Below are 27,837 nucleotides of genomic sequence, written 5' to 3' on the forward strand. Positions count from 1 at the left end.
AATCAAGATGTGGCGCCGCTTCAGACACGTGCTGTATGACGTCAGATCTGGCTGACCTCCATCTTTCAGTCCTGCTAACCTTTGTATGGGCTTAATTCCCAGGCAGGCTCCTTCCACACTACTGAACAGAGAACCAATATTGTCTCGGTGTGTACAGCCTTCCACCTATTCATCCTGAAAGACAGCTGATCTGAAGGCTCATTGTCACATGCCTATCCCTGAAACAAAAACCCTGTGACTCAGATTGGCCAGGACTTAGACTTTCCCCAGCCCCACAGAGAGAAAATCAAACACTCCCAAACCCTTGGCCTGAGAACTGGAGAAGGATGGCTCAATAAAACAAAATAGGAGTGCTTTATTTGCAAAGGAGGGGGACAGATAACCAACAGGCCAAAATAACAGATATTCAGGCACCCAAATGGCCATCATATTCCAAATGTAAGAATGGCACATTTTCCCAAATTTGAACATAATGAACACTGTTCTGTATTACCGTTTTCCATTTAAATAATGGAATCCACTATTCCCTTTTACCATACAGACATTAAAGTGCCAAATAAAAGCTGTATCTCCTTGGTAAATTAAAGTAGTAAAACAGTAAAGTCCAATATGCTTTATTTCACAATTTTCTTTTGTGGCTTAGTTCAGATCCATAGATTTCATTCAGAAGCCAGGACAAATCAAAAACTTATATCAGGCATTGTGGGGCTTGAAAAATATATTATCATCCCTTGAAATGACTGTAACGCTTTAAATATTTCCAAAGTTTAACGAAAGCATGCAAGTCTTTGATAGGTCAAGAGGCAAATAATAGTCCCTACTTGTTAATGATATTTAGAAAACACAAATGGTTCCTAGACAGCTAGGCTCATTGATACATTAAATAAACTTGGAATTTTGTTGCTAAGGAAAAAATAGGAGTGGCTATTTTGGGAGTCTCAGTCTCTGCCTACTCTCCTATAGGATCAGAAGGAGAAAAGAAAAACATGCCCAAGGTCCAAGGTATCCTCTGACTGATAAGAAATTTTACACCATTTTTATATTAGTAGATTAAGTAAAGCAAGGCCATGAGGTCATAGCCTGTGGGTTAATTATCACAAGGTTAGTGAGAATATTCAATTACCAATGACAAATATAGCCTATAAAGGTAAGTGAATAAATACAATTTCCTCACATATATGTTTTATAAGCCTTGCTTACAACCATGGCTTGCAGTTCAAAAGGTTACATTTTAAGGGAAAGCAATAGAACCTTTGTAGTTAATAGCTGAATGTGAAAGGAGAGTTTCTACTCTTCTTGGTAAAAGATAGAAGAAGGCAAATCCACAACGATAAATTGCTGAATCCCCAAGGATGCAAACTGAATAAGGCCTTTGTGCTTCTTGGGCAATACTTTAACAAATTTGGAGTCAGTGGAGATTATTTACTAGCCCACTTTCATTCCCTCAAAAACTTTTTCATCAACTGTTATAACATATATTTTAATTTTAACAAGAAAAGGATTAAAGTTTCTTTAAAGCTATGATTCTTAATTCTCATTAGCAGATAGTGGTGCTGCTTGTTGCTTTTCTATAAACCTTGAGGAAGCCCCAGATTGTCTTTATGCTGTTACCCTTGATGTTTCCAAAACACGAGATATTAGAGGCCGAGAGTTGCAACTGTCTCGGTCAGATGCTCTGCCCTCATCTTTCCGTTCTTCAGCACTTAATTCCCAGATACTGAATAACCTTGACCACTTGAGTATCAGCATAAAATTTTCTTCCCATCTTTGATAGCACTGCTTCTAGCATGACCTGACTTCACCATTCCCCTGGCCAGGGTCAAAAAACAGGTTAAATGCAAAAAGCTAACAAGATTCTCAGTAAGATGAAGATAAGCAGATTCATCAGCAATGAGTCTGATGCTGCCTACCAAGGTTCAGAAATAATAATCCATAACTCAACATCTTCCCACAAAAGAAATCTGTCAGCATTTATCCTGGCCCCCCTTGAGGTCGACAAAAGTCCATCTAGTCAAAGCTATGGTTTTTCCAGTGGTCATGTACACATGTGAGAGCTGGATCATAAAGAAGGTTAAGCACCAAAAAACTGATGCTTTTGAACTGTGGTGCTCGAGAAGACTCCCAAGAGTCCCTTCGACAGCAAGGAGATCAAACCAATCAATCCTAAAGGAAATCAACCCTGAATATTCATTGGAAGGACTGATGCCGAAGCAGAAGCTCCAGTACTTTGGCCACCTGATGCGAAGACCTGACTCATTAGAAAAGACTCTGATGCTGAGAAAGACTGAGGGCAGGAGAAGAAGGGAGCGACAGAGGAATGAGACGGCTAGATGGCATCATCGATTCAATGGACATGAGTTTGAGCAAACTCTGGGAAGATAGTGAAGGACAGGAAAGCCCGGCGTGTTGCTGTCCATGGGGTTGCAGAGAGTCAGACATGACTGAGGGGCTGAACAACAAAAACAACCTTGTGGTCTGCAGTTACAGTTGAAGACAAACTTATTTTGTGATGTATCTTTCCTGACTCTAGCCAGAGCTTTTCCATGTCCATATGGACCTCTAAGCTCTAGGAGATGGCTCTGTAGTCTTGGTCTATTAAGAGTGCTGGCCCTGACCCTCAAAGAGGGGATCACAAAGCTTGGCACCACTATTCTCTTTGAAGTAACCACCGAACCTCTCCACCATCAACCCCACGACTACTCGCTTGAGCAACATCACAGCCATGCAAGGCGAAAAATCACACACATTAGCCAAGTCTGTATAATTCATTAGTGCATCAACTGTCTCCCTGCAGAAGCACTGTCTCTCTTCTCAGACCCTCATGACATAACATGGAATGTTAATATCAAAGAGATGAACTGCATGCCTATGTATTAAAACAAACTACTAGAAAGAAGCCAGTTGGAAACCGCATGAGGAAAAGTAGTTCTGTTTCGGGGAGCATGGGGGCTGGGGAAGGAGGAAGAGGGGAGCCTCAGGGCGGTGCGATGTAAAAAGGAAATAGCCGGCTTTGGGAGTCAGGAGCCCTGAAATTGGATCTCAGCTCTGGTAGCAAAGAACAGAAGGAGACCAACATCGAATCCATGAAAATGGAGGGCTCCCGGGGCCGGCTGCGGGGTGGCCTGGGCTGGGAGTCCAGCCTCCGCCAGCGGCCCATGCCGCGGCTCACCTTCCAGGCGGGGGACCCCTACTACATCAGCAAGCGCAAGCGGGACGAGTGGCTGGCACGCTGGAAAAGGGAGGCAACACAGCCTTCGCCTTCCTGGAAGTGAGTCCCGGTGCCAACTTGTCTACTCACTGGACCCGGGACCTTCAGCATCACTTAACCACCCCATCCCCGCCCACCTCCCCTGCCACCATTCCCGCCCCTCAAGCTTAGGTCCCTGCGCTGTTTGTAGGCTTTGGCTGTACTCTGCTGTCCTGTGTGCGTCTCATCTTCATGGAACCCCACTCACCAGTTTGTTTTCTGCTTCTGCCCAACCCGAGCTTGTTCAGCACAGGCCCTCTGGGCACCTCTGCCCCCAGGGCTTGCCGTGCAGGAGGTACTCTGTAAAGGTTTGCTGAATGAATGAATGAATACTTCTAATCTCAGAGTTGTGTGGGTTAGTAAGGGATATATACCATGTACAGCACAGGGTTAGAATATAATAGGACATGCATAATTCTTTAAAACTGATTTTATATAAGTATTACACAAATACATTCTTTTAAAAAAAAAAACAGCCATCCCTCCCCAGTGACTTTAATTCCCCTACCAGAGGTATCTGGTGCTGTCTCTATCCATCTATGTGTGTGTGTAAATTTATAATTTTGCTTCACAGTTGCTTTTTTCTCTTTTCCTTTTTTATATAAATAGAACCACACTATAAAAAAAAAAAAAAAAACTACTATCATTAGCTAGTAGCACAGAACAAGGCACAGAGGAGAGGAACATACATCTCTTTTGACAGAATAATACAACAATTAAAATCACATTTAACAATATACCTTTCTTTTAGAGTATTCATCACTGTCATGTGTTTCCATTTATGGGTTTGATTGTTGACTATATGGCTGTCTCCCCACTAACTCTTTACTCTTTGAGAGCAAAACAAAACAACAACAGCAAGAAAATTCTGGTTTATTCATCATTGAATTGTGTGTGTGGGCTCAATCAAGCCCGATCCTTTGCAACCCCACAGACTGTATATAGCCCATCAGGCTCCTCTGACAATGTAATTTTCCAGGCAAGAATACTGGAGTGGGTTGCCATTTCCTTCTCCAAGGGATCTTCCCGACCCAGCATCTCTTGTGTCTCCTGCACTGGCAGGAGGACTCTATACCACTAGCACCAGCTGGGATGCTCCAACTTAATACCACACCAAGGCTTCCCAAGTAACTCAGTGGTAAAGAATCCGCCTGCCAATGCAGGAGACACAGAAGACACGATCCCTTGGTCATAAAGATCCCTTGGAAGAAGAAAACAACCCACTCCGGTATTCTTGCCTGGACAATTCCACGGACAGAGTAGTCTGGTGGGTTACAGTCCATGGGGTCACAAATAGGGAGACACAACTGAGCACAATATCAGGCCCAGCATACAAGAGGCACTTATATGAACTTGAACTTACTTTCTCTAGTAACATCTGAGCCTGTACTAGATTAACAATTCACTCTCGTTTTCAGGTGAGGTACATTGGGCCTTGAAAAAAAAAAAAAAGTACCTTGCAAAGAGGGACTTCTCTACAAACATGAAATAAACTTGATTACCAACATGAATTTTCTAATGTGTGGGCAGACACTCAGGCATGTCTGATTCTTTGTGACCACATGGACAGTAGCCTACCAGGCTCCTCTGTCCATGGGATTCTTCAGGCAAGAATTCTGGAGTGGGGTGCCATTTCCTCCTCCACAGAACCTTCCCGATCCAGGGATTGAACCCAGCTCTCTTAGTTCTTCTACACTGGCAGGCGGATTCTTTGCCACTAGTGACACTTGGGAAGTCCAACTTTTCTAATATCAAATACTAAACAGAAAATGTTCCCCCAAATTCCTGAAGAGAATGTAATATTTGAGTTTAGTAATTTTTAATATCATCTCTCAAGAAAAGCCAACAGCATGATTTATAATTCTTGCAGTTCAATGATTCCACCAGAAGTCAAGGCACTGTGATTCACAACCTCAAGATATTCACTGCTTTGGCTCAATTCAAGCTAAAAACAAATAAGCAGATATATCTTCAACTGCAACCTGGAATATCTGAAGGATATCTAGAGGATGTAATAATTTCTTCCATACAGAGTTTTAAGAGGAGTTGGATTTCAAGGTTATATTCTCTGCAAAGCACTGGGTTATAAGCACCATGTTCTGTGGTATAAAAAACCACAGACTAGTGAAGGGCAGTGTTGACAATGATTTACAAATCCATAATGTCATCCTCCATAGATGAATATCTTACTTTTAGAAAGCAGGACTAAAAGTTTCCCTTTAGGGGAAATGAATCTTTTCTGAATATATATTACAATTTGCTATAGTAAAATAACAACCTGTTGATCAAACCCCCAAAAGTTCTACACCACAGGTAAGAGCCTCCATCAGTGCCATTCAAATGTGCCCCAGGGACAGATGGTGGTCTGGAAATTTCTACCAGCCCACAGTGATATGAATTCAGAAATTAGTCATGAACACTAAGAGCCATATAATAATTTGATATTGGCATGCCACCCAAGCACACAATCAGTGCATTCTACAAACATATTAGAATGTGACTGCATGAAAATTAAATATACAATAAGAACTACAACAACAAAATAGTTCTTTATCACAGATGGTTTAAGAAGATTTAACCTAAATGGTTTCACTTGTAAAGTTTTCAAAAAAATTTTAACAGTTGCTTAAAATAACCAATAGAAAATTCTCATTAATGAAATTATATAAAACTTTGTTTGAATAAACTTACTGGGGCATCTGCTAGGATTATTTACACAATGTGTCTAAAAGTAACCAAATGAAATGACTTATTTTAGTGAATGTTATGAAATAGAGTGATGTTAATGCCAGGTTGATTCATTGTAAGGCATTGTTTCTGATAGTATTGTCCATTCAAGCCAAATAAAACAATACATTGTCATAATACGATCAACGAAATTTACTTGCACTTGAAAAAAATAAAGTTCATTTTTTTTACTGTGCAACTCTTCTTACACATAAACTGCCTTCAAAAAAGGATGAGGAATGTTTTGTGAGAGAGAGGCGAGTATTTGGGAAGAGATGTCTAAGCATGATTTTTTGGAATGAAATTTGAAAGTTGCATGATGTCTTTAATTTTCATAATATATATACCTTCCAGTAATGACTTACAGAGTAAGAGGGAAAAGGACAGTAGTAGTTGGAAACACAAGATAGCACTGAACTTGCTTCAAGGTTGACAGATACCAAAACAAACAACAGAAAGAAGAAATTTGGAAAGTGGAGCCAGTTACACCAACTTTACATATAGGAGGATGTTTGTCAGTGTCTTCTCAAAAATACACAGAAATTGAACTCAGAAGTTCAATAAGCCTTAAATTATCATTTAACATGAGATGAAGTCAGGCAACTCCAAACCGTGATTTTATTAGTCTCTAAAGCATTTGTACTGACCTAATTCTCCCAGTGGTTCTGGCTTAAGGCACTATAAGCAATACTGAACAAGGGTTCATACTGAGCTCTTCAGTGATAACCTGCAAACGGTTCCCTTCCACAGAGTCCAGTTCTGATTAAAGAAGAGTCACGTGTTATGTATCATGCAGTCATGTATTATGTTCCTGTCATAAATTCTCCAGAGAGTGACAGGAGGGATAATATCCAAATAAGTTCCTTGCTCTTCATGTGACAGCATGATTAAAGATCCTCAGATTTGACATTGGTCAGAGGAAGCTCACAAAGTGAGCTAGCCTAGTGGGCTACAGTCCATGGGGTCGCAGAGAGTTGGACACGACTAAGAAACTTAAACTTTGAGTTTACTTTCTACACTTTGACTTGACTTTGCTTTCTACACTTGACTAAACTTTTCCATTTATTTCATTTAGTGAAATAAAATTTTATATGTAAATATAATACAATGAGAAATAACTTTTCCATTAAAATGACTCAGCTCTTTGTCAAGAAATGTACCATCTTAAAAGTTTTCCCTAGAAAAACTTAAAAGTTTTCCCTAGAAAAACTTAAAAGTTTTCCCTAGAGCAGATTTTCTGCAGGTGCCTACAAAAGTCTTGGAAAAGCTATGACCAACCTAGACAGCATATTAAAAAGCAGAGACATTACTTTGCCTATAAAGGTCCATCTAGTCAAAGTTATGGTTTTTCCAGAAGTCACGTATGAATGTGAGAGTTGGACTATAAAGAAAGCTGTGTGCCGAAGAAGATGCTTTTGAACTGTGGTGTTGGAGACGAGTCCCTTGAACTTCAAGGAGATCAAACCAGCCAATCCTAAAGGAAATCAGTCCTTTGGAAGGACTGATGCTGAAGCTCCAATACTTTGGCCACCTGATGCAAAGAAATGACTCATTGGAAAAGACCCTGGTGCTGGGAAAGATTGAAGGTGGGGGGAGAAGGGGATGACAGAGGATGATATGGTTGGATAGCATCACCGATTCAATGGACATGGGTTTAAGTAAACTCCGGGAGTTGGTGATGGACAGGGAAGCCTGGCATATTGCAGTCCATGGGGTCAAAAAGAGTCAGACACAACTGAGTGACTGAACTAAACCAAAGTCTTCACAAATTATCATCTCTGGTATATATTAACATATAATGTAATATAAGGGCTTCCCAGGTGGCCCAGATATAAAGAATCTGCCTGGAAATGCAGGAGACACAAGAAACATGGTTTCAATCCCTGGGTCAGGAAGATCCCCTGGAAAAGGAAATGGCAACCCACTCCAGTAATCCTGCTTGGAAAATCCCATGGACAGAGGAGCCTGGTGGGCTATAGTCCATGGGGTCACAAAGAGCTGAACACGACTGAGTACACACACAGAATGTAATATAAAACCATAACATATAATAATGTATATTATATATAGTATATAGTCAAGTCAAAGAGTTATTACAATTTAATTAAAAATCTGAACAGGCATCTTCTGCTTTGGTGGGAGTGTCAGATGCACAAGATAAATCATATGGAAAAGTAAACCTGGCAGGTAGAAGGCAATTTTTAGGGGGGAATATGGGTCAAAGGAGCTTCCCTGGTGGCTCAGACGGTAAAGAATCTACCTGCAATGCGGCAGACCTAGGTTCCATCCCTGGGTTGGGAAGATCCCCTGGAGGCAGACACAGCAACCTACTCCAGTATTCTTGCCTGGAGAATCCCTATGAACAGAGGAGCCTGGCGGGCTACAGTCCATGGGTTCACAAAGTCAGACATGACTGAGCACATATAGCACATATGGGTCAAAGAGTTTAATAGCTTTATCTTTGCCTCCCCATTACCAATTCCCCCTTTATAGCTGGCAAGTATAAGGGCTTAAAACATGGCACCTGAGGAAGTCATTTTATAAAACTGCAGGTTGCCTTTAAACCTATAGTATTAATATCCGACAGAAAACCTCAAAAAACCTATACCTGAAGATTATGTGTTAGTTTTCCTGCCAAGCCACAGTTCTGGAAACAAACCTTGGAATTTGGAAGGCAATCTTCATAGAATCTGCCAAACATGGAAAAACACATACATCTGTTGGCACCAACTGGAAAGATGGAGCTCACTCAAACCAAGGATTTAAGGAATCTACGTGGGTTTCTGATGAGATAGAGAACTGTCTATCTGGAATAGGTCACGTGTCTAGGTCCTGTGACAGCTGGAAAGGAAGCCCAATAAGTACTACTTCAAACTGTTTCTGAGAAGAATGGGACAGGATGTTGATGAGGGGCAGCCTGCGGGTTCAATTCCCCACCACTTTGTATCATTCTAATTAATTGGTGGTGATCAGTTTGGCTTTCAAAAGGGAAAAACTGTCAACGTCTAGAGAAAGTGAAGTCAAAGCGTAAGTCGCTTAGTCATGTCCACCTCTTTACAACCCCATGGACTGTAACCCACCAGGCTCCTCTGTCCATGGAATTCTCCAGGCAAGAACACTGGAGTGGGTAGCCATTCCCTTCTCTAGGGAATCTCCCCAATCCACAGATCCAACCCGGGTCTCCTGCATTGGCAGCCACATTCTTTACCATCTCAGCTACCTGGGAAGTTTGTGACTTTTAATTTATGCTCTTCTTATTTTTCTAAACCCAGTACTCTGTTTAACATTGTGCTGTTTCTAGAGCATGCCCTGTTGAACTGTGGTTAAACTGAACTGAACACATGCTAAATCTCTGAGAAAAAGATGAGGTTTTCGTCATTCTAAACATCCATCATGCTGAAGACTCTTAAATCTAGTAGATCACTTTACATAATGGGAGTTTTAAATCAAAATTCTATTTTGGGAACTGCCATTAATATTTTTCTACAGGCCCACTTCTACAAAGACATTCTTTAGTTTATACTAGCCCAGTCAGTTTATGAAGCTTATGTTGGAGTGGAGTCAAATTCTCCCACACACTTCCTGCATTTCTTTGTATAATGACCCCCATTCCCCAAACTCAATCTCTGTTGTTAATTTCCTGAGGATTGTATAGAATGCCGCCTAAATGAGAAACATCAGTTTTAAGGATGTAGGCAATGCCTTAATTGATCAGATAAACATGGTCCATTTAGTTTTGCTTTAACTCAGACTTCAAAGTACCAAGCTGTATGTTTGCTCCATTTTGGCAGAAGCAAAAAGCCTGAAACTCTTCAGGAGGTAAGGAAGCAGTGGAAATTAGGCATCTGCCCAACATCTAGGATAAAGAATAAACACTTAGAATCCCTTTTAATTTCTCCTTTGAACTGAAGAGAGAAGGACTCATGAGAACATTTGAAGACAGGAAAAGTACAGTTTTCAAGACCATGAAGTTGAACCCATTTGATAGCAGAGGATGTGCTCTCAGGACCACAGAATACTGGTCTTTCCTCATTAAAGTCCCGCCATCCCAATCAAGATATAACGTAGGCTCTAAAATCTGCACTCTTCCACCTGTGTGCATTTGCCTGCTGTTGTTTAATTGCTCCTAGCCAAGAATTCTGGCCTAGGCTTGGAGAATTCCAAGGATTGGATAGTCCATGGGGTCGCAAAGAGTCGGACACAACTGAGCGACTTTCACCTTTTCAGGCAAGAACACTGGAGAGGGTTGCCCTTTCCTGCCCAGGGGATCTTCCTGACCCAGGGACTGAACCTGAGTCTCCTTCACTGCAGGCAGATTCTTTACCACTCAGTCACCAAGGAAGCCTGGACTTGCCTGGGGAGAACTTATATATGCCTTTTTGAACTTCTAATAGAGTCTCCCCTTTGAGTAACCATTTAAAAGAAGATTAAATTTAATTAGGCTGTATCTTTTTCCTGTGACATGCTGCCTTCAAAGCCCACTTTATTACATCCTTCTACCCCAGCAGCGTACTAATGCTGGCTGACACAGGGCACCTTCAAGATGTAGGAGGAAGGACAGAGATATTTACACACTCACTTTATCCTCTGGGAGCATATTAGAAAGGGCTAACATGTGACATCTATGCCAGTCCAGCAACATACCTGAGTAATTATTGCTCAGGGACCAACTGACAGGCAGAAGGAGTCATCTGATACCCCCTCTCCCCCTCTCCCCGACCTCAGCCACCTGCCCTAGGTAGGAGCTCAGAGCCACCTTGGGTTCTATCATCCACTTACACCCTATCTATTTCTTTTCTAATGCTCTATCATTCTCTGAATTTATTAACAACTGCACTTCAGTAGTAGTTGTATGAACTCACTTAAGGAGAAGCATCTGTTTTATCCTGAAACCTAGGCATGATATAATTTATGAACTTTTCAGCCTCATTCACTCTTAAGACGGTGTTTACACATTTACTGTAAATAGTATTTATTCAAACAAAGGCAGTGTCGATGTTTTAAAGGGATTCATGGGAAGCAAGTAACTCACCTGCTGTCTAGTAATTAGTAAACCACTTGGAAATCATTCCATGTAAGATTCAGAATTTTAATTTTTAATAGGGTAAACTATTGAGAAAAGAGAAAAACATATGATAAAAAGAACTAAGCATTAAAAAAGGTAAAAGTCAGTATCTTCCAGGTGGTATTAAGGATCCATTCCTCTTAAGGGGGAAAAGCAACGCAGCTGCTTTAGAAGCCTTTGATTCTGTCACCATTGTTGGGGAACATAGACGGATACGGTTTTCTCGCTTCATAATCATGTTTTGCTTTAACCAGGACACTATGGCATTTTACCAACCTTTCTCTACCCAGCCACATTTTTTACAAAGATGAAGAAAAAGAAAACCAACAATTTTTAAAGCAATTCCTTCTTCATTTTGGTGTGTTTTTCAGCCACGCTGGAGCATCTCTGTGACCCTGGCTGTGGGCTTGCTGTTCACTTCTCTGGCCTCTAAGGCTCCCCCACTGCTTGGACAGGGGGAGGCAGAAGGTTTGTTTGTGATTTTTCAGTTTCTGCTTTTTCACGGGCATGACAGTGCACAGCAGTCTAGCCTATCCTTTCATTTTTCACTGGTGTGGAGGTGCATAGTCACTTAGCAAAAGAAACCACTGTCGGCTAAAGGCAGCAAAGAGGGAAAAAAAGGAGTTGGCCAGCCTGGCCTTTCTCTGGGGCCTGAAACTGCCTGAAGTTAATTGCTTGCATAAGAAGAAGAACTGGTGGTGCTGTAATTGAATTTTTATGGAAATAAACAGGTGGCAGATTTACTATAGCTGTGGGGATAGTAGGGGGCGAAATGCTGTAGCCACATTAACCTGTTTAATTTAATAGCTTCAGTACTCATAGGGGAAAAAAAAGAGGCAATGTTGCTTCTGGTGTCAGTTGGATGCCAAATGTAAATAACTACAATTACCCTAGCAAGCCCATGTGGTTGAGCCAGAAAAGGGCATTGTGCCAGCTTCCACTCAGTTTTCATGTTTATTAATTAAGCTTCTGGAAGTTTCAAAATAAGAGTTTTAACTCACCAAGAACCCTGGAGAAAGAGGAAAAGGAAAGAATTTGACAAAGAAAAAACAGACTGACAGACAGATGGACAGACAGACAAAAGCTGTGCTTACATTAAAGGCACAACACTCTTTGACCAGGAGGTTTTACCGAGTCTCCACTACCTGGTACATGAAGGATAAACTAAAGGCTAACTTTGCACTATGCTTCCCCCCAGTGGTCAAGTTTTGGAAATGCATTTTTCTAGTCAGGAAAGAAAAATGGGACCATCTGAAATACACGAAGAACACCATTAGCTTCTTAATGTATGGAACCCGATGCTTACTTTTAAGCGGAATAATAAAAAGGGAGGTTTGCATTTAAATTGTTGCCGATTTGCAAATATAAAATGTATATATTTCTTACATCAGGATTGAAACACATTCTAAAGAAAAAACATTAAGGGTTAGAAGAGACAGACCATATACTATCTAGGAGGCACACCCCCAGCATTGTGAACAGAAAGGTAAAAAAACAAGGGTTTTCTCTGCCAGATTTCCCAAGCTTGGGAAATTTCCTAGATCAGCAGTTAAAATATAAAGCAGAGGTTTCTAAGGACTGTAAAAGACACGCAAGATATGGGGATAAGAGTAAACTGGAGTATCAGAAAGTCACTAGATAAATGAGAAATGCTTTATACTTTATTTGAATCAATAGATCAAATACTTAGTCACCGACATTATTAGAACCAGAGGATCTGAGTGAAACTTTACCATTATTTTTACTATTTTAGAGTAAGCTTGCAGAAATGACAGGGCCTCCTTAGGTACTCTCCTTTTCCATCAGTTTTATTTCTTAAGCCCATAAACCTTTAATGAATCATGGCTAGGTGCATTGTACTGTACTCACCACATCCCGGGGGGACCAGCACCTTATCTGCTGAAGTCCTTCAGGGCACATTGTCAGGCTTTTCTCTTACTACGCTGCATTTCTCCACATCTCTGGCCTCACTCCCCATCTACGGACCAGTGACCCCCATATTTATGATTTACTTCAACACCAAACCTGTTCTCCTTCAACCTTGTGACTAATTTTTCACTCAACATCTTTACATAAATCCGTCACACCCCTCAATCGCTACAGGTCCAAGAATGAACCTATCACTGCCCCCATTTTATTATCCTTCAGTGATGTATGGATAGACATATTTTCCAGTGCGTCCAGATTATAGTGAAACAAATGAGCCCAAAATGAGACCCACTCCAGTCAGCTCAGATTAGACAGATAGATAGATACAGGCTTCCCTGGTGGCTCAGTGGTAAAGAATCCACCTGCAATGCAGGAGACGCAGGAGACTCGGGTTCAATCTCTGGATCGGGAAGATCCCCTGGTGGAGGAGGGCATGGCAACCCACTCCAGAATTCTAGCCTGGAAAATTCCATGGAAAGGGAAGCCTGGGAAGCTACAATCCACTGGGTCGCAAAGAGCTGGACATGACTGAAGCGACTGAGCATGCACAGATATACAGAGATAGAGAAATATTTTCTGCTATACCAGCTAGAAATATGAAAGTATTGTTTTATGTTTCCTACTGCTGGGTGCCCAATATTCAATCCATCATCAACAGCCCATCACCAATCCTATTAATAGCACTTCCTAGAATATCTCACAAATTCACCACTTGATTTCTACGTCGATACCACAGACGCTCACTGGGATTGCTGCAACAGTTCAGTGATATCCTACCACTCTCTGTTCAGACCCCTACGGCAGTCAATGAAGTCTTTTAAATATCTGATCATGACATTGTGTCTACTAATAACCATGCACTTGACTTCATGGATAGTCGGGTAAGAGCAAATCCGGCAAGTTTCGTCCCCTGTCTACACTGCAGCCTCCTCTCTTGGCACTTTGCCCTACACACTCATCACTCTAGCCACACTGCCCTTCATTCAGTTCCCCAAGCACACACTTCTCTCCTGCTGTCTGTGGTGTTAGCTCCCCCTGCCCCGATTTTGCAAAGCTATTAACACCACCTACCTCTGCTCCCGAGGACATCTAAGTGTAACTTACTAAAGAAGGACTTCCTTACCTTTCCTGCTCCCTCCTCCAAAGTCCCTCTGAACACACATACACACAAAGGGCTCCCCTGTAACACAAGCACTTAGAATTATCTTGAGCAATAATTGCTCAATTATAATGAGCAATGCTCAGTTATCTTGAGCACCAAAATATCCGTGCCACAAAAGAAAGACTCGTCAGGATTTGCTCATCAATGTACCCCTGACATCTAGCACAGAGCATGAGTCCTGGTTGGTACTAAATAAATGTGTGTTCAATGGACAATTGGGTATAATTTATAATCCCTCAATGTATCTCCATGTCTTCTAAGCCTGTACATCTTCTAGACAGGCCTAAAAAGAGACATGTAAAGAATCATCAACTCTCCATCTTTCATAATGATGTTTCATTTTCATGATTCAACTCTGGATGCAATATCACTTTGGACTTTAGTTCTCTGGTAGCTAGGAGCAACTCCAGAAGAGTGGCATTTCCAATTGTAATAGCCCTAAATATGGCACAGGGACCCAGCGGGGGTTCCCGCCAGTTGCTTAAGAGACCTATTCCAGTCAGGTAGTCAGAAAAATAACCAGAAGACTAGACCACCTAGAGTCACGCGCCAATCAAAACTCAATTCATAATCTGGAGTACAATTTGCTGTTCTGATCAGTAGATCACAACAGTTTTCTCAGTCTCCAGGAATTGGGTAACTCAGCATCAGGGTTTAACAATATCCCAAAGCCATTTTTTTCCCTTTCCCAGGGCATGCTTAGGATATAGATGTTTACTGTATGGAATTTGCAGCTCCTTTCTATTCTATTCACATGTAGATAATACCTAGCATGAAATGTCTGTGTAGCCAGATTCTAGGAAGTGTTTGTATCAGCATGACCTGAAATGCAAGCAGTCTATTTTTGTCACAAAGTCGAAACAATAATATTTGGTACCTGAAAATGTTTATGTGAACGCTGACCCCTGAAAGCACATTACCCTCACAATGTAACACTGCTATTCTTAATGTTTGCTAGATCACTGGTATAAAAGAGCCATAGTTCTTTGGAATTCATTTTCCAAAATGACAGCACCTCCCAGCCATTCTGAATAAATCCATGACAAAGAATAGGTAACCAAATTAAGAGCTCTATAGGAAATAGCCACAGACCCTTTGGTGAAGGCAAGAAAGGCTAGGAGTGATAGTATTGCAGTCTATCATCAAGGAATTATGATTATGGGGACAAATCTAAGAATTGGGTGAAAATGGGAAACTCCCTGTAATGATAGTCCATGTCAGACCTGTACTTCCCAGTTGTAGAATGTTTTCCATAATGCAAGTCAAGAAGGACTAAGGTACCATCTCCTATTTCAATCCAGGGACCCAATGATCCACCAACCATGACCAAAGATTCCTGTAGTTCACAATATTCTGACCGATGAGCTTGCCCCGCTGCCCATTATAGTAAGCCAAAACAATTTCACCTTTGAATGCTGTCACATGACCTCGGATGCCCTACAAGAGTCTCCTCCTCATCTCTATCAAGGAAACAATTTCAACTGAAGCATCAGTCACCAGCATCCTCTGCCTAGAAAGAGCCACAGCACAAACTCTTTTCAAAACTGGTGTCACTCCCCTCACCAACACATTTCTTAAGACCTTTTTCAGAGCCTCTTGGGGGACAAATTAGAGTGAATGTAATTTGTATATGATTACTTTACCCCAAAGTCACTTGCCAACCTTCTCTGTGTTATTTAAGGGATTTCCAGAATCTCAGCTTCACCAACCTAGCCCTCCCCTGAATCCAGATTATAGTCCAGCAAATGCTCCAAAGATCAAACACATGCCTGCCAGCACAGACTGACACAATCATTTCTTTGAAAAACTATGCTTTACCTGTTCAACGTTAATCACTCATATTAGTTACCGTTTTTCTCACATGTAGCCCCAAGTTTGGTCAAAAACTTTGTCAAAAAAACATAAAAGGATAAAACTTCTTCAGTCAGGTTTTACAATGCAATCAACTCCCCTGGGACATGTTGATTGGAAATTTGGGGATAACAGGAGGTCTGTAAGTTGGAACTCCCCTGCAAAGTCAGCCCCAGAGAAAAACCAATACAGTCTCCAAGCAAGAAGAGACGGCCCTAACAAGGCAGAAGTACTTCTGAAATCCCAAGAACAGTCATGTACTGGTAAATGAACAACCAACTCCAGCAAAAGGGGGAGAGGGACTCCAAAACTGTAGCACCACAGTTGGCATCAAGTTGTCCACGAGGCCACAGAGAACAGAGCTGGGAAAAAGTAAATGCAACTGTCCCACATAATCCCATGGACAGAGGAGCCTGACGGGCTACAGTCTGTGGGGTTACAAGAGCCAGAAACGACTGAGCATCTAAACCACCATCACCACCAGCCACAAAGAGCCAGCCCCAAGAGACCACTGAAGCACAGGGAAAAGGCTAGGGGTTCATGGCATTGTGAGTCTTTAGAATCAGACAACATGGTCTAATTCTGACCGGTGCTTTCACTTCCATATAAAAAGACCAGCAGGATATTAAGTTAATTGGTATTATGATTCAGCAACCATATCAAACCCGAGTTTCATTTTCAAGTGCATGGAAGTTGAAAGAAGCTGAGAGAATGGAGAGACTCTTTGAGCATTGTTAGAATTCCTGAGATCCAGCCTTTGCCACAATCAAGAATTTAAGGGGAGAAATTTATCATTTACCTTTTCCAGCTAGTCAGTGTTCTCAAAACATTCCTGGTATCCCTATAATCTTTTATTTTAGCTGGTTAGTGACAGCGGCAATATGGTTTCCCTAAAGCCTTTCCTTGAACAGACATTTCATTCCAAGGGAGTCTTTCATTCCAGAGGACAAAGGCTGTGTTCAATTAGCTCTTCACCACTGCATGTGACGAGCTGCCAGGGTCCTTGTCTCCGAAGACAAATGGGATTCATCAGTTTCAGGCACCATTTGCTAATAAGCCCCACACCCTCACTCTACACTCCACTCCCCCAAAGGCTCCATTCCATTAAACCCATTCCCAAGTACCATTATTTGTTATCAGTGAGGTCTTTTAAGTCAAAGGGACATAAACCAAATATGCTTCAATGAAGGAACAGAAGACATCTACAGAAAAGATATTAATTAGCTCAAAGAATGGTGTGAAACTTGAAAAACCAGGCTCAGAAAGTAGAAAGGACCCAAAAGAGATGAGTCAACCAGAAAACACCGCAGAGAAAATGCCGAGTTTGGGATAGAACAGATTTGATGGCCAGCACCATCACCTCTGCTCCAGGCTCTGTGGCTGCTGCTGCCGCCTCTGTTTATAATTTCTCCTCCATCCCCAGGCAGAACCATCCAACTGCCAAACCAAGACTGCATGCCTGTCTCTAGCTGTATCTCTTCAACCTTAAACATGAACCCTGCCTTTTACCAAAATGTGGAAATTCAAGAATTCACCCCTGAGAGAAAGAGTGCTCAGATGCTGAATGGTCCAAAACCATGACAACTGTATTCAGTACATAGAAATTGTGCACTTTTATAGAATAGTTTCAAAGAACGGAGAGCAGAAAATGAGATTACAATATAGAGCAAAGTAAATGAAGAGGAAAGATGACAGAAGCTGAGGCTAATCTTTCAAGAACCTCTGCAAGAATAAAAGCGACAGTAGCTTGACAGGCAATGTAGTTTTGGAAGAAATGTTTTCTTTTCCTTTATAAGAGCTAAATGCAAGTCAATCCAAGGGATGCCTTTAAGAGGAAAAGGCTGAACATTTTAGTATTTAAGGGAATAAGAATGAGTAAAATTGGCAAAATTAATAACACATGTGTTTGGATTAACATCCTAAAGGATGAGGATAATTCTCTCACTAAAACTGGGGGACATGAAAAAATAAATTCAGGGACATTGTGAGTCAGAGGAGCAAGTTGCAGTTGCTTACTAAATGAGTTCTCTCAGTGAGACCTGATCTGTTTACTTAAATAGGAGGTATGAGCAGTGATCAGGGCTGAAGGGATGAGGCAGCATTAGAAGTGGGCAGGGGGGTCACTGGAAACCATTTAGAAAAGCTACTATGAAAAGGAATCATAAACTAGGCTTGAATAAATTACCTGCTCATGGAATTGAGGCCCACTTCCTGTCTGACTGACTACAAAGCTGTTACCAAACAGTCACTGAAGTTGGGCTGACAGAATTTTCCATTAGGGAAAAAAATGTATACACTAAATCCAGCTTCCCCAGCCATGGTAACAGCCTTCAGCACGATTATACAAACAACAGACGCAGGAGAGGATGTTAGCCGCACACCCACACACATAAAAGACACAAATACCTTCCTGTAGTCATGTTAAGTAGAAATAAAATATTGCAGAGGATGAAATGATTGTGACAGATGGCAAGTAAGCACCAAATTTCAGTGTCTGGGGCAGCTTTCTCTTTGGTTTTGCGGTTCTTTGATGGCTACTTAAAGGAACTAGAATTTAACCACCCATTGAGAGCACACGAGAGCACAGATCAGACCTTAGATTCACCTTGGTCTTCTGAGGTTTGTCCCTGTTCCACAGAATCTTCCAGATGCATTCTGCAATGACACCCTATCAAGCCACAGAGATGGACTGCCAAAGCCCAATCTGCTACAGGAATCTTCCTAGAAGAAAAGGATGTTTCATCAGAGGCAGTCATTCATCCTAGCCCACACCTTGCCTGCTTCTGATCTTCCACTGTTAAAAACATAACACACTGGAGGAAGATTGTGCTATATTTCACGAGTGCTCTGCGCTGCCACCGAGGGACAGTTCCATCTGTTATTTGCTCTCAGCATTGCTTACTGATAAAACAGGAAGGACAGCTTGCTGATGGGCTCTTTGAAGCAAATGGCTCCTCTCTTTCCTGCAATTAATGTTTATCAATTATTTCTATAGTAGACAGTATGTATGGTACCATGATTTCAGAATTAGTTTCAATAAATTAAGGGCCTGCATTGATTACAAGTGGAGCTCAGTTAAACGCACCTCATGGAGCTGAGTGTTGAGCGCTACCTTATGTGAAAATAGCTGCAGGAAATCAAACAATCATCAATGCTGTTTATTATCATCCCCTCCCAAGATCTTAAGATTGGATGTTCAGTTGTTGAAATTTCATTTCAGGCACAGTATACCAGAGAGTATTATAGTTGTTTACAGAAAACAGGGTTCTAGGGCACCTCAAAATTTCAGAGACTAGGTTAGTAAGTAGCCCTTTGGTGGCAAAGGGAAATGGTTCATGAGAACAAAGCACAAATATAACTAAAGTGATTTATTTCTCCCCCAAATTACTCTGCCTTTCCAATCATATAGCATTCCTGTGGTAGAGAAATGAATGTATATTTTCTGGCCTCTGCACTACGTTAAAAGAGATTTCCACAGACCTAGATTATGAATCACTTTTTCTAAACTGGAAAACACTCTTTCACCTCAACTTGTCATGCTTCCTTTATTTATTTGGCTTAATATCTGGGACAAAATTTGTTTAGGTTTTCTTTCTAAACTAAATATTGTCCCATGTTCTATGATGATCCATCTTCTAAGAAATAGTGACTATAAAGCTGATATGAGGCTTGTCACTTTTCCAGTTTTAGACTAGGAAATGTAACTTTCCAAGCAACGCCTATTAGCTCAAAACCCAAAAAAGAAAAAAAAAAAGAAATCATGATTTCTAAAGACTCCAGGTTGGAGAGAGAAGTCTTTGAACAACGTAAGAGTCATTAAAAGACTCTGAAAAGCCCAGGGAGGCAACCATCTCTTCATCCTCGTGTGAGATCAGATGAGAAATAGAACTCCTGCAAGGAGGGAGGATCAAGGGAGACAGGAACACCAAGGCTGCCGGTTAAATAGAATAATACAGTATACCACCTGAAAGCACTACTCCTCAGCACATGTTAATAATAGAAAAATGGAAGAAAGAATTACTGGAACATGAAGAATGAAAAAGAGGTCTGAAGCACTCCCTACCATTAACAGGATGCATTTAGGAGAAACAACATTACAAAAATGCAGGCCAGGGGTTTTTCACTCTCTGTGACCATTTCAATTTAGTTCATAGTAGCTCATAGAGGACAAGATCTGTGTGGTGTGTGCTCAAGGAACCATGAGAGTAAGCTTAAAAGCTCGGCAGAGATTTGAAACCCAAAACCTACTGCTGAAAACAGAACTGATTAAATTATTAAGATTAACTTTAGCGGACTCCGAATTACAGCATTCTCTGTCAACTCTATCATTTACTGAGAAAGAAAATAAAGCCCCTTTGGGATGGGACCACATACATGAATAAAGGCCAGAAAGAATAAAATGTCCACTGTGTTTTATTTTTATCATTAAATCTGTTACCTCCATTGTTTTCTAACTTTCCAAGTACCCTGCCATTCTTAGTTGATTGAAGCAGTATTCAAAACAGCACTGGTAGCAGATACAAACTATTCTGCATAAAACAGATAAAAAAAGGTCCAACTATATAGCACAGGAAACTATATTCACTATCCTGTAATATAAAATAGATAATAAGAACCTTCTGTACAGCACAAAATCTATTCAATATTCCTTATTACCCTACATGGAATAACAAAAACAAAAACAGAGTGGATATACATATAACTGATTCACTTCGCTGTTTACCTAAAACTAACAACATTGTAAATCATCTGTGTTACAATAAAAATAAATAAAAACAAAAAATCCTGTAATAAGTCATAGAGGAAAAAAACACACACACATACATAAACATATATAAACACACACACCCAACTGATTCACTTTGTTGTACAATAGAAAGCAATACAACACTGTAAATCAACCTCATTCCAGTTAAAAAGAAAATAGCACTGATGAAGAAGTGATCAGAAAACACAGTTACAAAAAGACCAAGTAGAACAATTATTTTTTAAACATCTCATGATGGGATTAAAAGAAATAGTTAACAGCAAGGTAATTGTTCTGTTAAAAAGAGCAGGAACATCACTGGCCTTTGTGTGATGGTTAAGAGCAATGAAATGATTTTCCTATTGAATCTAGTTATCTCTTTAGGGGGAAATTTAGATAATCCAGGAGCCACTGGAATGACTACACATTTGACAAACCTCTCTGGTAAGTTTATACTTCTCGAAACATCAGGGAGATAGAAACATTCACAGAGGTTAGAGGAATGAATAGATTCAAGTATTCTATGATTTTTTTTTTTTAAGGGAAGAGCATGCACTGAACCCAGAGGACAGCCTACCATGTGAAAAATTTCAGCAAGAAACGGTAACTCTGATTTTCATAATTATGAAGAACACACAATTTTAAAAAAGAAAATGTAATATGAGAGACTGGAGTTGAATCTACGGCAACATACATAGAACTGGAAAGATATCAGCCTTATTTTGAGTTTTACAAACACATGTGTGAAATACTGTAGCACCATCCTTATTATAGACCTACTCATGATGATCAGCTCTAATATTATTCCCTCTGATACAGTTTAGAAAATAAGTCTCTGCAATTAGTAAATGGACTGGATCATAAGCAACTGTCTTTTGTTCCTGAACTGGCTGCTTTGATTACTTACAGACTCAACTACTTAATATTGGGGGGAAAATGCTCGTTTTTTTCTTTGAAAGAAATTAAGCGCCTATTGGTTGAGGACTAGAAACAGTAAAGGCATCCATTGTGTTCTTTTTCAATGAAAGCTGACTGGTGTTTAAGGGTGACTAGGACAACATAAGTCACTGGCTACTAGTAACAGGTGGTTTTCTTTTGGTACAGAACTTAAAAATTTTAAATTATTATTTTGAAATTTTCAGTTGCTTAGAGAACACAGGGAAAATGGGCAGCACAGGGCTAGTATTCAGGAAAGAGACTGTTCTTAAACAAAACAGCATGATACGCGACTACAAGGAGACAGCATTATTTAAGTGTTAAAACTACCTATCATTCAAATGAGTGTTTTTACTCAAAGTAACCTCCACGAGAAGCTATTATTTCAATGATAACTTTGTTCTATTTTGAAAATGTCAGTCTTGGAATTAATTTTGTACCAGCTATGCAAGAAATCAGGCACTATAGCTTTGCATATCCCATGTTCTTTGTTCTTTAGTCACTCAGTCATGTCTGACTCTTGTGATCCCACAGACGGTGACCCACTAGGCTTCTCTGTCCACAGGATTTCCCAGGCAGGAATACTGGAGTGGGTCACCATTTCCTCCTCCAGGGGATCTTCCTGACCCAGAGACCAAACTCCAGTCTCATATCTCCTGCATTGCTTGTGAGTTCTTTACCACTGAGCCACCAGGGAAGCCTTGCACATTCTATGTAACAGCTCAAATTCCGTGGCCTCCCCCCAAAATAGCAAAATAATGTTATTTACTTAGAATATTTGCTGCCTCCTCATGTCATTGACAGAGCCATACGATTAAACTGAAGAGCTTTTAGAAATTTTAAACTTGTACTGAGAACTATTAATTTCAATACAGATTCATAGGCGTAAATTTTGGCATCATCATGTGCTAAACAGACCATGTGAATGGTCATGAACCAAAACACTAATCCGCTCTGATTTCACCATTGATTTGGTTACATCAGGTACTCTGTATCACCAGACAAACATGTAGGAAGAAAAGTTGCCTACACAGTGCAGGTGAGATGTCACAAACCAGTTAAAATATTTTGGTCCTCGATTGCCACTTTATACCAGCTCAATATTAGTGCAAATTCTGCAGCCAGCTAAGGACGATCACTCACTCCTGACATTGTTGTTTACAATTTAAAGAATGATCATGTCCCTCCACTTAGGAAGGCAAGCATTTTAGGAGCAAAACTCCTTAAATTATAATCTCCAATCGAAACAAAACCTCTCATTTCTTATCATTCTGAATAGAATTGTTGCTCCTTAAAAACTGTTGAAATATTGGCTGTTGGAGTACAGAAGCATGGCGGGTTTTTTAAAGGAAAATAAACAAAACAAGCAAATGCCAATAATATGTAGTGAAATAAAAGGACATAATTCCTGTCTTACAAATATTTATAATGTTTATATAATGGATAATGGCAATATACAGTATAATAATCCCCCCAAAGTCATCACCGCATCGCCTTCATTATTGTTTTCAATAAAACACCTTGCTTTCAAAGGGATGGTGGGAAATGTGACTAAAAATGTTTGTAGGTTAATTGCACAGATTACGTGTCTACTGTGTGCTCTGCTAGCATAAAAGTAGTTAATATTTCCAGAGAACTTACTATGATCTGGACACTATGTTTCACCTGCAGAGAAGGCACTGCCAGCACTGTTTCAAAGAAGAGTAGGTAGGAGTTCAGAGAGGCTAATAACATGCTTTTGGTTTCATCCCTAAGAAGTTAGTAAAGCCAAAATTTAAATCGAGGTCTAACTCCAGTTTGCATTCTTACTATCTCTGAGAGTTCTGACTAATCCTAGTTGTTGAAATTTTTAGTAGGAAAACTCTCAGTCTCTTGAGGCTGAAATAAACTGTTGTAAACGACAATATCTGTCAGCTAGAGTAACACAATTTAAAACCATGTTTAAACCTGAGACTTAATTCCATGTCCTATTTATCATTTCAACAACAATTAAATAAATTTCTTTCCCTGATGGATTAACACCAGTGTGGCATATGATGTATTTGGAATCCACCACCCAGTCTCAAATGGCCAGAAAACAGCAGCTGCTTTCATGTCATTTCTAAGAAAAGTTGAAAGCCAAAAAAATCACTGGCAAAATCCACTCTGGTGAGACTTTCAGTTCAATTTTATTCTCCCCTGAGGTTCAAACAAGTTTCAGATAATCATCATGAACTTGGTGATGAACCAAACTCAGATTCAAGCTATGGCTTCTCAGAGAGTCAGCCCTTCCATTTAGACTAAGACACAGCTTCAAGTGAGGAGCCAAATGGGGTCAGATGTTCAATCCTTGGCTAAAGCCTCAGCTGTCATATTGAAACAATGTTGACAAGATGGCAGGCTTTAAATAAATCCCCTGTGGAGGCTATTAATATCATTCTTCCTTTCCCTTCCTTCTTATCCAGCCTGTTTTCTGGATCACATGCCAATAATGCACAATATTTACTAAGAACAACAAGGACTATGCAACATGACAATATTTTAGCAACAGGAGTCTGTCCTAAGCACACACACACACAGGGCACTTCCTTGACTCCCCAGCCCAAGATAAAACGTGCTGCTGATATGTATATGTATATCCCTCAGAAAGCCACCACAAGCCTCAGCCCCCAGCAATTAATCCTTTTCAGTCAATTTCACTGAATAAACTGGGCACTGAGCACCATGAGTTCTTCTCTTAAATAATCCATTCTGGCAAACGTCCTAAGACTATGGATTGATTCCAGTTAGGTGACATCAACCTATCTTTCTAGTAAGCGAGAAGCTGGCTTACCAACTTTGAATTAAATACCATATAAGGTTTAGAAATAGGGATCCATTAACTGTTTGAGTGGTACATTTCTCTACAATAAATTAACTTGGAATTCATCAAGTATTGCCTAAAAGTTTAGGTCAAATTATGACAACACTAAACTTTGGATTTCATGATCTTTCAATGTGCATGTACCATTATCAACTGGGGATTAAGAGCTAGTGACACTATAAGGAAAATTAACTTCTGATACATTACTCCTCTGTTCTAAAATAATTGATCATCCTATAGATATATGAGAATAATATAGGAGAAAGATATAATTCCAATAAATACAATTTGATATAAAGGTGATACTGTTTTAAATCACTAAAAATTATCTTTGCCTTTGGAATCTATATAATACATAATTTCAGCCCATATACCTTTTAGTTGGAGAAAGTAATGGCTACACACTCCAGTATTCTTGCCTGGAGAGTTCCATGGACAGAGAAGCATGGTGGGCTACAGCCCATGGCGTCACAAAGGGTCAGACATGACTGAGCGACTGAGCAACTAAGCGTGTGTACATGGGTGCACACACACACCTTTTAGTTACAAGATTCTCACATTGGTAGATAGATATCTCAGTAAGTTCACTAGAATGTCCTAAACCATCAGGACATTCAGGTAAATGGCTTTATTACAATGAAAAATTGCAAAAGTACTAAGATGAAGGTAAACATTCAGAATGTTTAAAATGGGGTCTTAGAATTACCCCATTTTATGCTATTCATGGGAAATAGATGGGGAGACAGTGGAAACAGTGTCAGACTTTATTTTTTTGAGGCTCCAAAATCACTGCAGATGGTGACTGCAGCCATGAAATTAAAAGACACTTACTCCTTGGAAGGAAAGTTATGACCAACCTAGACAGCATATTAAAAAGCAGAGACATTACTTTGCCAACAAAGCTCCGTCTGGTCAAGGCTACGGTTTTTCCAGTGGTCATGTATGGATGTGACAGTTGGACAGTGAAGAAAGCTGAGCGCCGAAAAATTGATGCTTTTGAACTGTGGTGTTGGAGAAGACTCTTGAGAGTCCCCTGGACTGCAAGGAGATCCAACCAGTCTATCCTAAAGGAGATCAGTCCTGGGTGTTCATTGGAAGGATAGATGCTGAAGCTGAAACTCCAGTACTTTGGCCACCTCATGAGAAGAGTTGACTCATTGGAAAAGACCCTGATGCTGGGAGGGATTGGGGGCAGGAAGGGAAGGGGACAACAGAGGATGAGATGGCTGGATGGCATCACCGACTCGATGGGCATGAGTTTGAGTAAACCCCGGGAGTTGGTGATGGACAGGGAGGCCTGGCATGCTGTGATTCATGGGGTCACAAAGAGTTGGACACAACTGAGCTCCTGAACTGAACTGAACTGATGCTATTCATATTTTTAGTACTCTTAGAATATTAAAGTAACGGATAATTTAAAAACTAGACCTTGAAGGCACCAGAAGATGATTTGATTCCATCCTTTACAAATGGATTACAATGCTTCATTCAAAGGCTACTCAAAGGTGAGAGAAGCGTGATTCCCCTGCCTGCTTTCATCACTGGTCTTTACAGCAGTTTCTCTTGGGAAAATAAAATGGTACTGTTAAGGGAAAAACTAAAAACCATAGATCTTATCCACTTTCATTTTACAAAGGAATAAATTATACAAGTATATTGGTAGCTCAGCTGTAAAGAATCGGCCTGCAATGAAGGAGATCCCAGTTCGATCCCAGGGTTGGGAAGATCCACTGGAGAAGGGGATGGCAACCCACCCCAGTATTCTTGCCTGAAGAATTCCAAGGACAGAGGAGCCTGGTGGGCTGCAGTCCACAGGGTTGCAAAGGGTTGGACATGACTGAGCAACATTCACTTTCATATATAAAATACATAACCAACAAAGACCTATTGTATAGCACAAGGAACTATACTCAATACTTTGTAATGGCCCATAAGGGAAAAGAATATGAAAATATATACACATATACCTATATATACATGTGTGTGTATGTGTATAACTGAATCACTTTCTGTACACCAGAAAGCTGCACAACATTGTAAATCAACTATACTTCAATTTTAAAAACTGAGGTTGAGAGAGGTGAAAAGATCAGGCCAATGTCACCCACCAAGGTAATGACCAGGTCACTGACGCAGCAACTCTTCCCACTCCTGACACTAGAACACATCAGTCCCTTTCAGGAGACAACAGTTTTGTTCATGCTCTTTTTCCTTCTGTCTGCATCACCCAGTCCTGGGTAATTATTATGCTGATATGTCCTACTCCTTTTTTCCAGCATAAATCCATGAAGCCCTTTAGGGACCCCAGGCAATTTTATTACTGCCACATCACTTACCCAAAACCAAAAGGAAACACAGGGAGAAACTGGTGTCAGAGAGAAAAGCCAAAACTAGGGGGAAACTTCCCATTCAAGATTATCCTTATCACTGTCGTCATGATTATGCCATCATCTTCATCACTACCCATTAAATATACTGCACACTATGATAATACACATGTCACTTCATTTAATGACCAATCAACAAGTACTATGAAGTATATTAATAAACTGAGTGCTGAGAAAAATCAGACTGCTTTGTAATCTCCACCAGTTGCTCAGCATGTGCAATTTCTCTCAGAAAATAGATTTTACAACTCTTGAAGTCGTCTGTCATGCCTCCTGTTACTTTTTTATTACACAGATCTCTAACAAAGAGATGCATTTATAGAAAACAATCTGCAGATGACTGGTTCATGAAACTAGAAAGAAAGCCAACACCCTTCACCACAGAATCCAGCAACTAAAAGTCAGGCTGAAAGTGGAATCAACCACAGACAAACTGCAGGGGGCAGCAGCCCCAGTGACCTCTCTGTGGCTCCTGATGCTAATATCCAAGCCCTCCTTCCTGAACCTTCCATTTCCTTTGTTTTATATATCACTGCTCTCTTCTTGGCTCTTTGAAGCTTCCTTCTCAGTGCCATTGTATGGCTTTGCTGACCCTCCACAGATTTTCCTACTTCTGAGCATTTGCTCATGATGTTCTTTTCTTGCTTTCTCTCTGCTTAAACTTCTTATCTTCCAAGATTCACCTGAAACACCACTTCCTTTCTAAAGTCTTTTCTGACCATCCAGGCTGGAATGACTTGTTCTCGCCTCTTTAAAAAAAAAAAAAAAAACTTTTAGTTTTTCAAACAGATAATGCATTCACAGGGTTCAAGAGCCAAAAACATAAACAGGCATGCACCGAAGCCTCCTTTGCCTCTTCATACTGTCCAGGGAGATGGTGAAGGACAGGGAAGCCGGATGTGCTGCAGTTCACAGGGTCGCAGAGAGTCAGACACGACTCAGCA

General features: G+C 40.5%; 1 protein-coding gene across 2 annotated transcripts in view; it reads right to left on the minus strand.

Annotated features, from left to right (window-relative positions):
* Positions 1 to 27,837, minus strand: part of SLC7A11 (solute carrier family 7 member 11) — a 248,002-nt gene that overhangs the window by 91,191 nt on the left and 128,974 nt on the right. The window contains exon 12 of one of the 2 annotated variants that reach the window (XM_043902434.1): positions 27,408 to 27,642. The exons of the other annotated variant lie outside the window; for it this stretch is intronic. Within the exon in view, the coding sequence (XP_043758369.1) occupies positions 27,596 to 27,642 (47 nt within the window). The 3' untranslated portion in view covers positions 27,408 to 27,595. Of the gene's footprint in view, positions 1 to 27,407; positions 27,643 to 27,837 lie in introns of those variants that run through there. 2 annotated transcript variants of the gene reach the window in all.

Source organism: Cervus elaphus, chromosome 5, assembly GCF_910594005.1.
Source record: "Cervus elaphus chromosome 5, mCerEla1.1, whole genome shotgun sequence".
Lineage (NCBI taxonomy): Eukaryota > Metazoa > Chordata > Mammalia > Artiodactyla > Cervidae > Cervus > Cervus elaphus.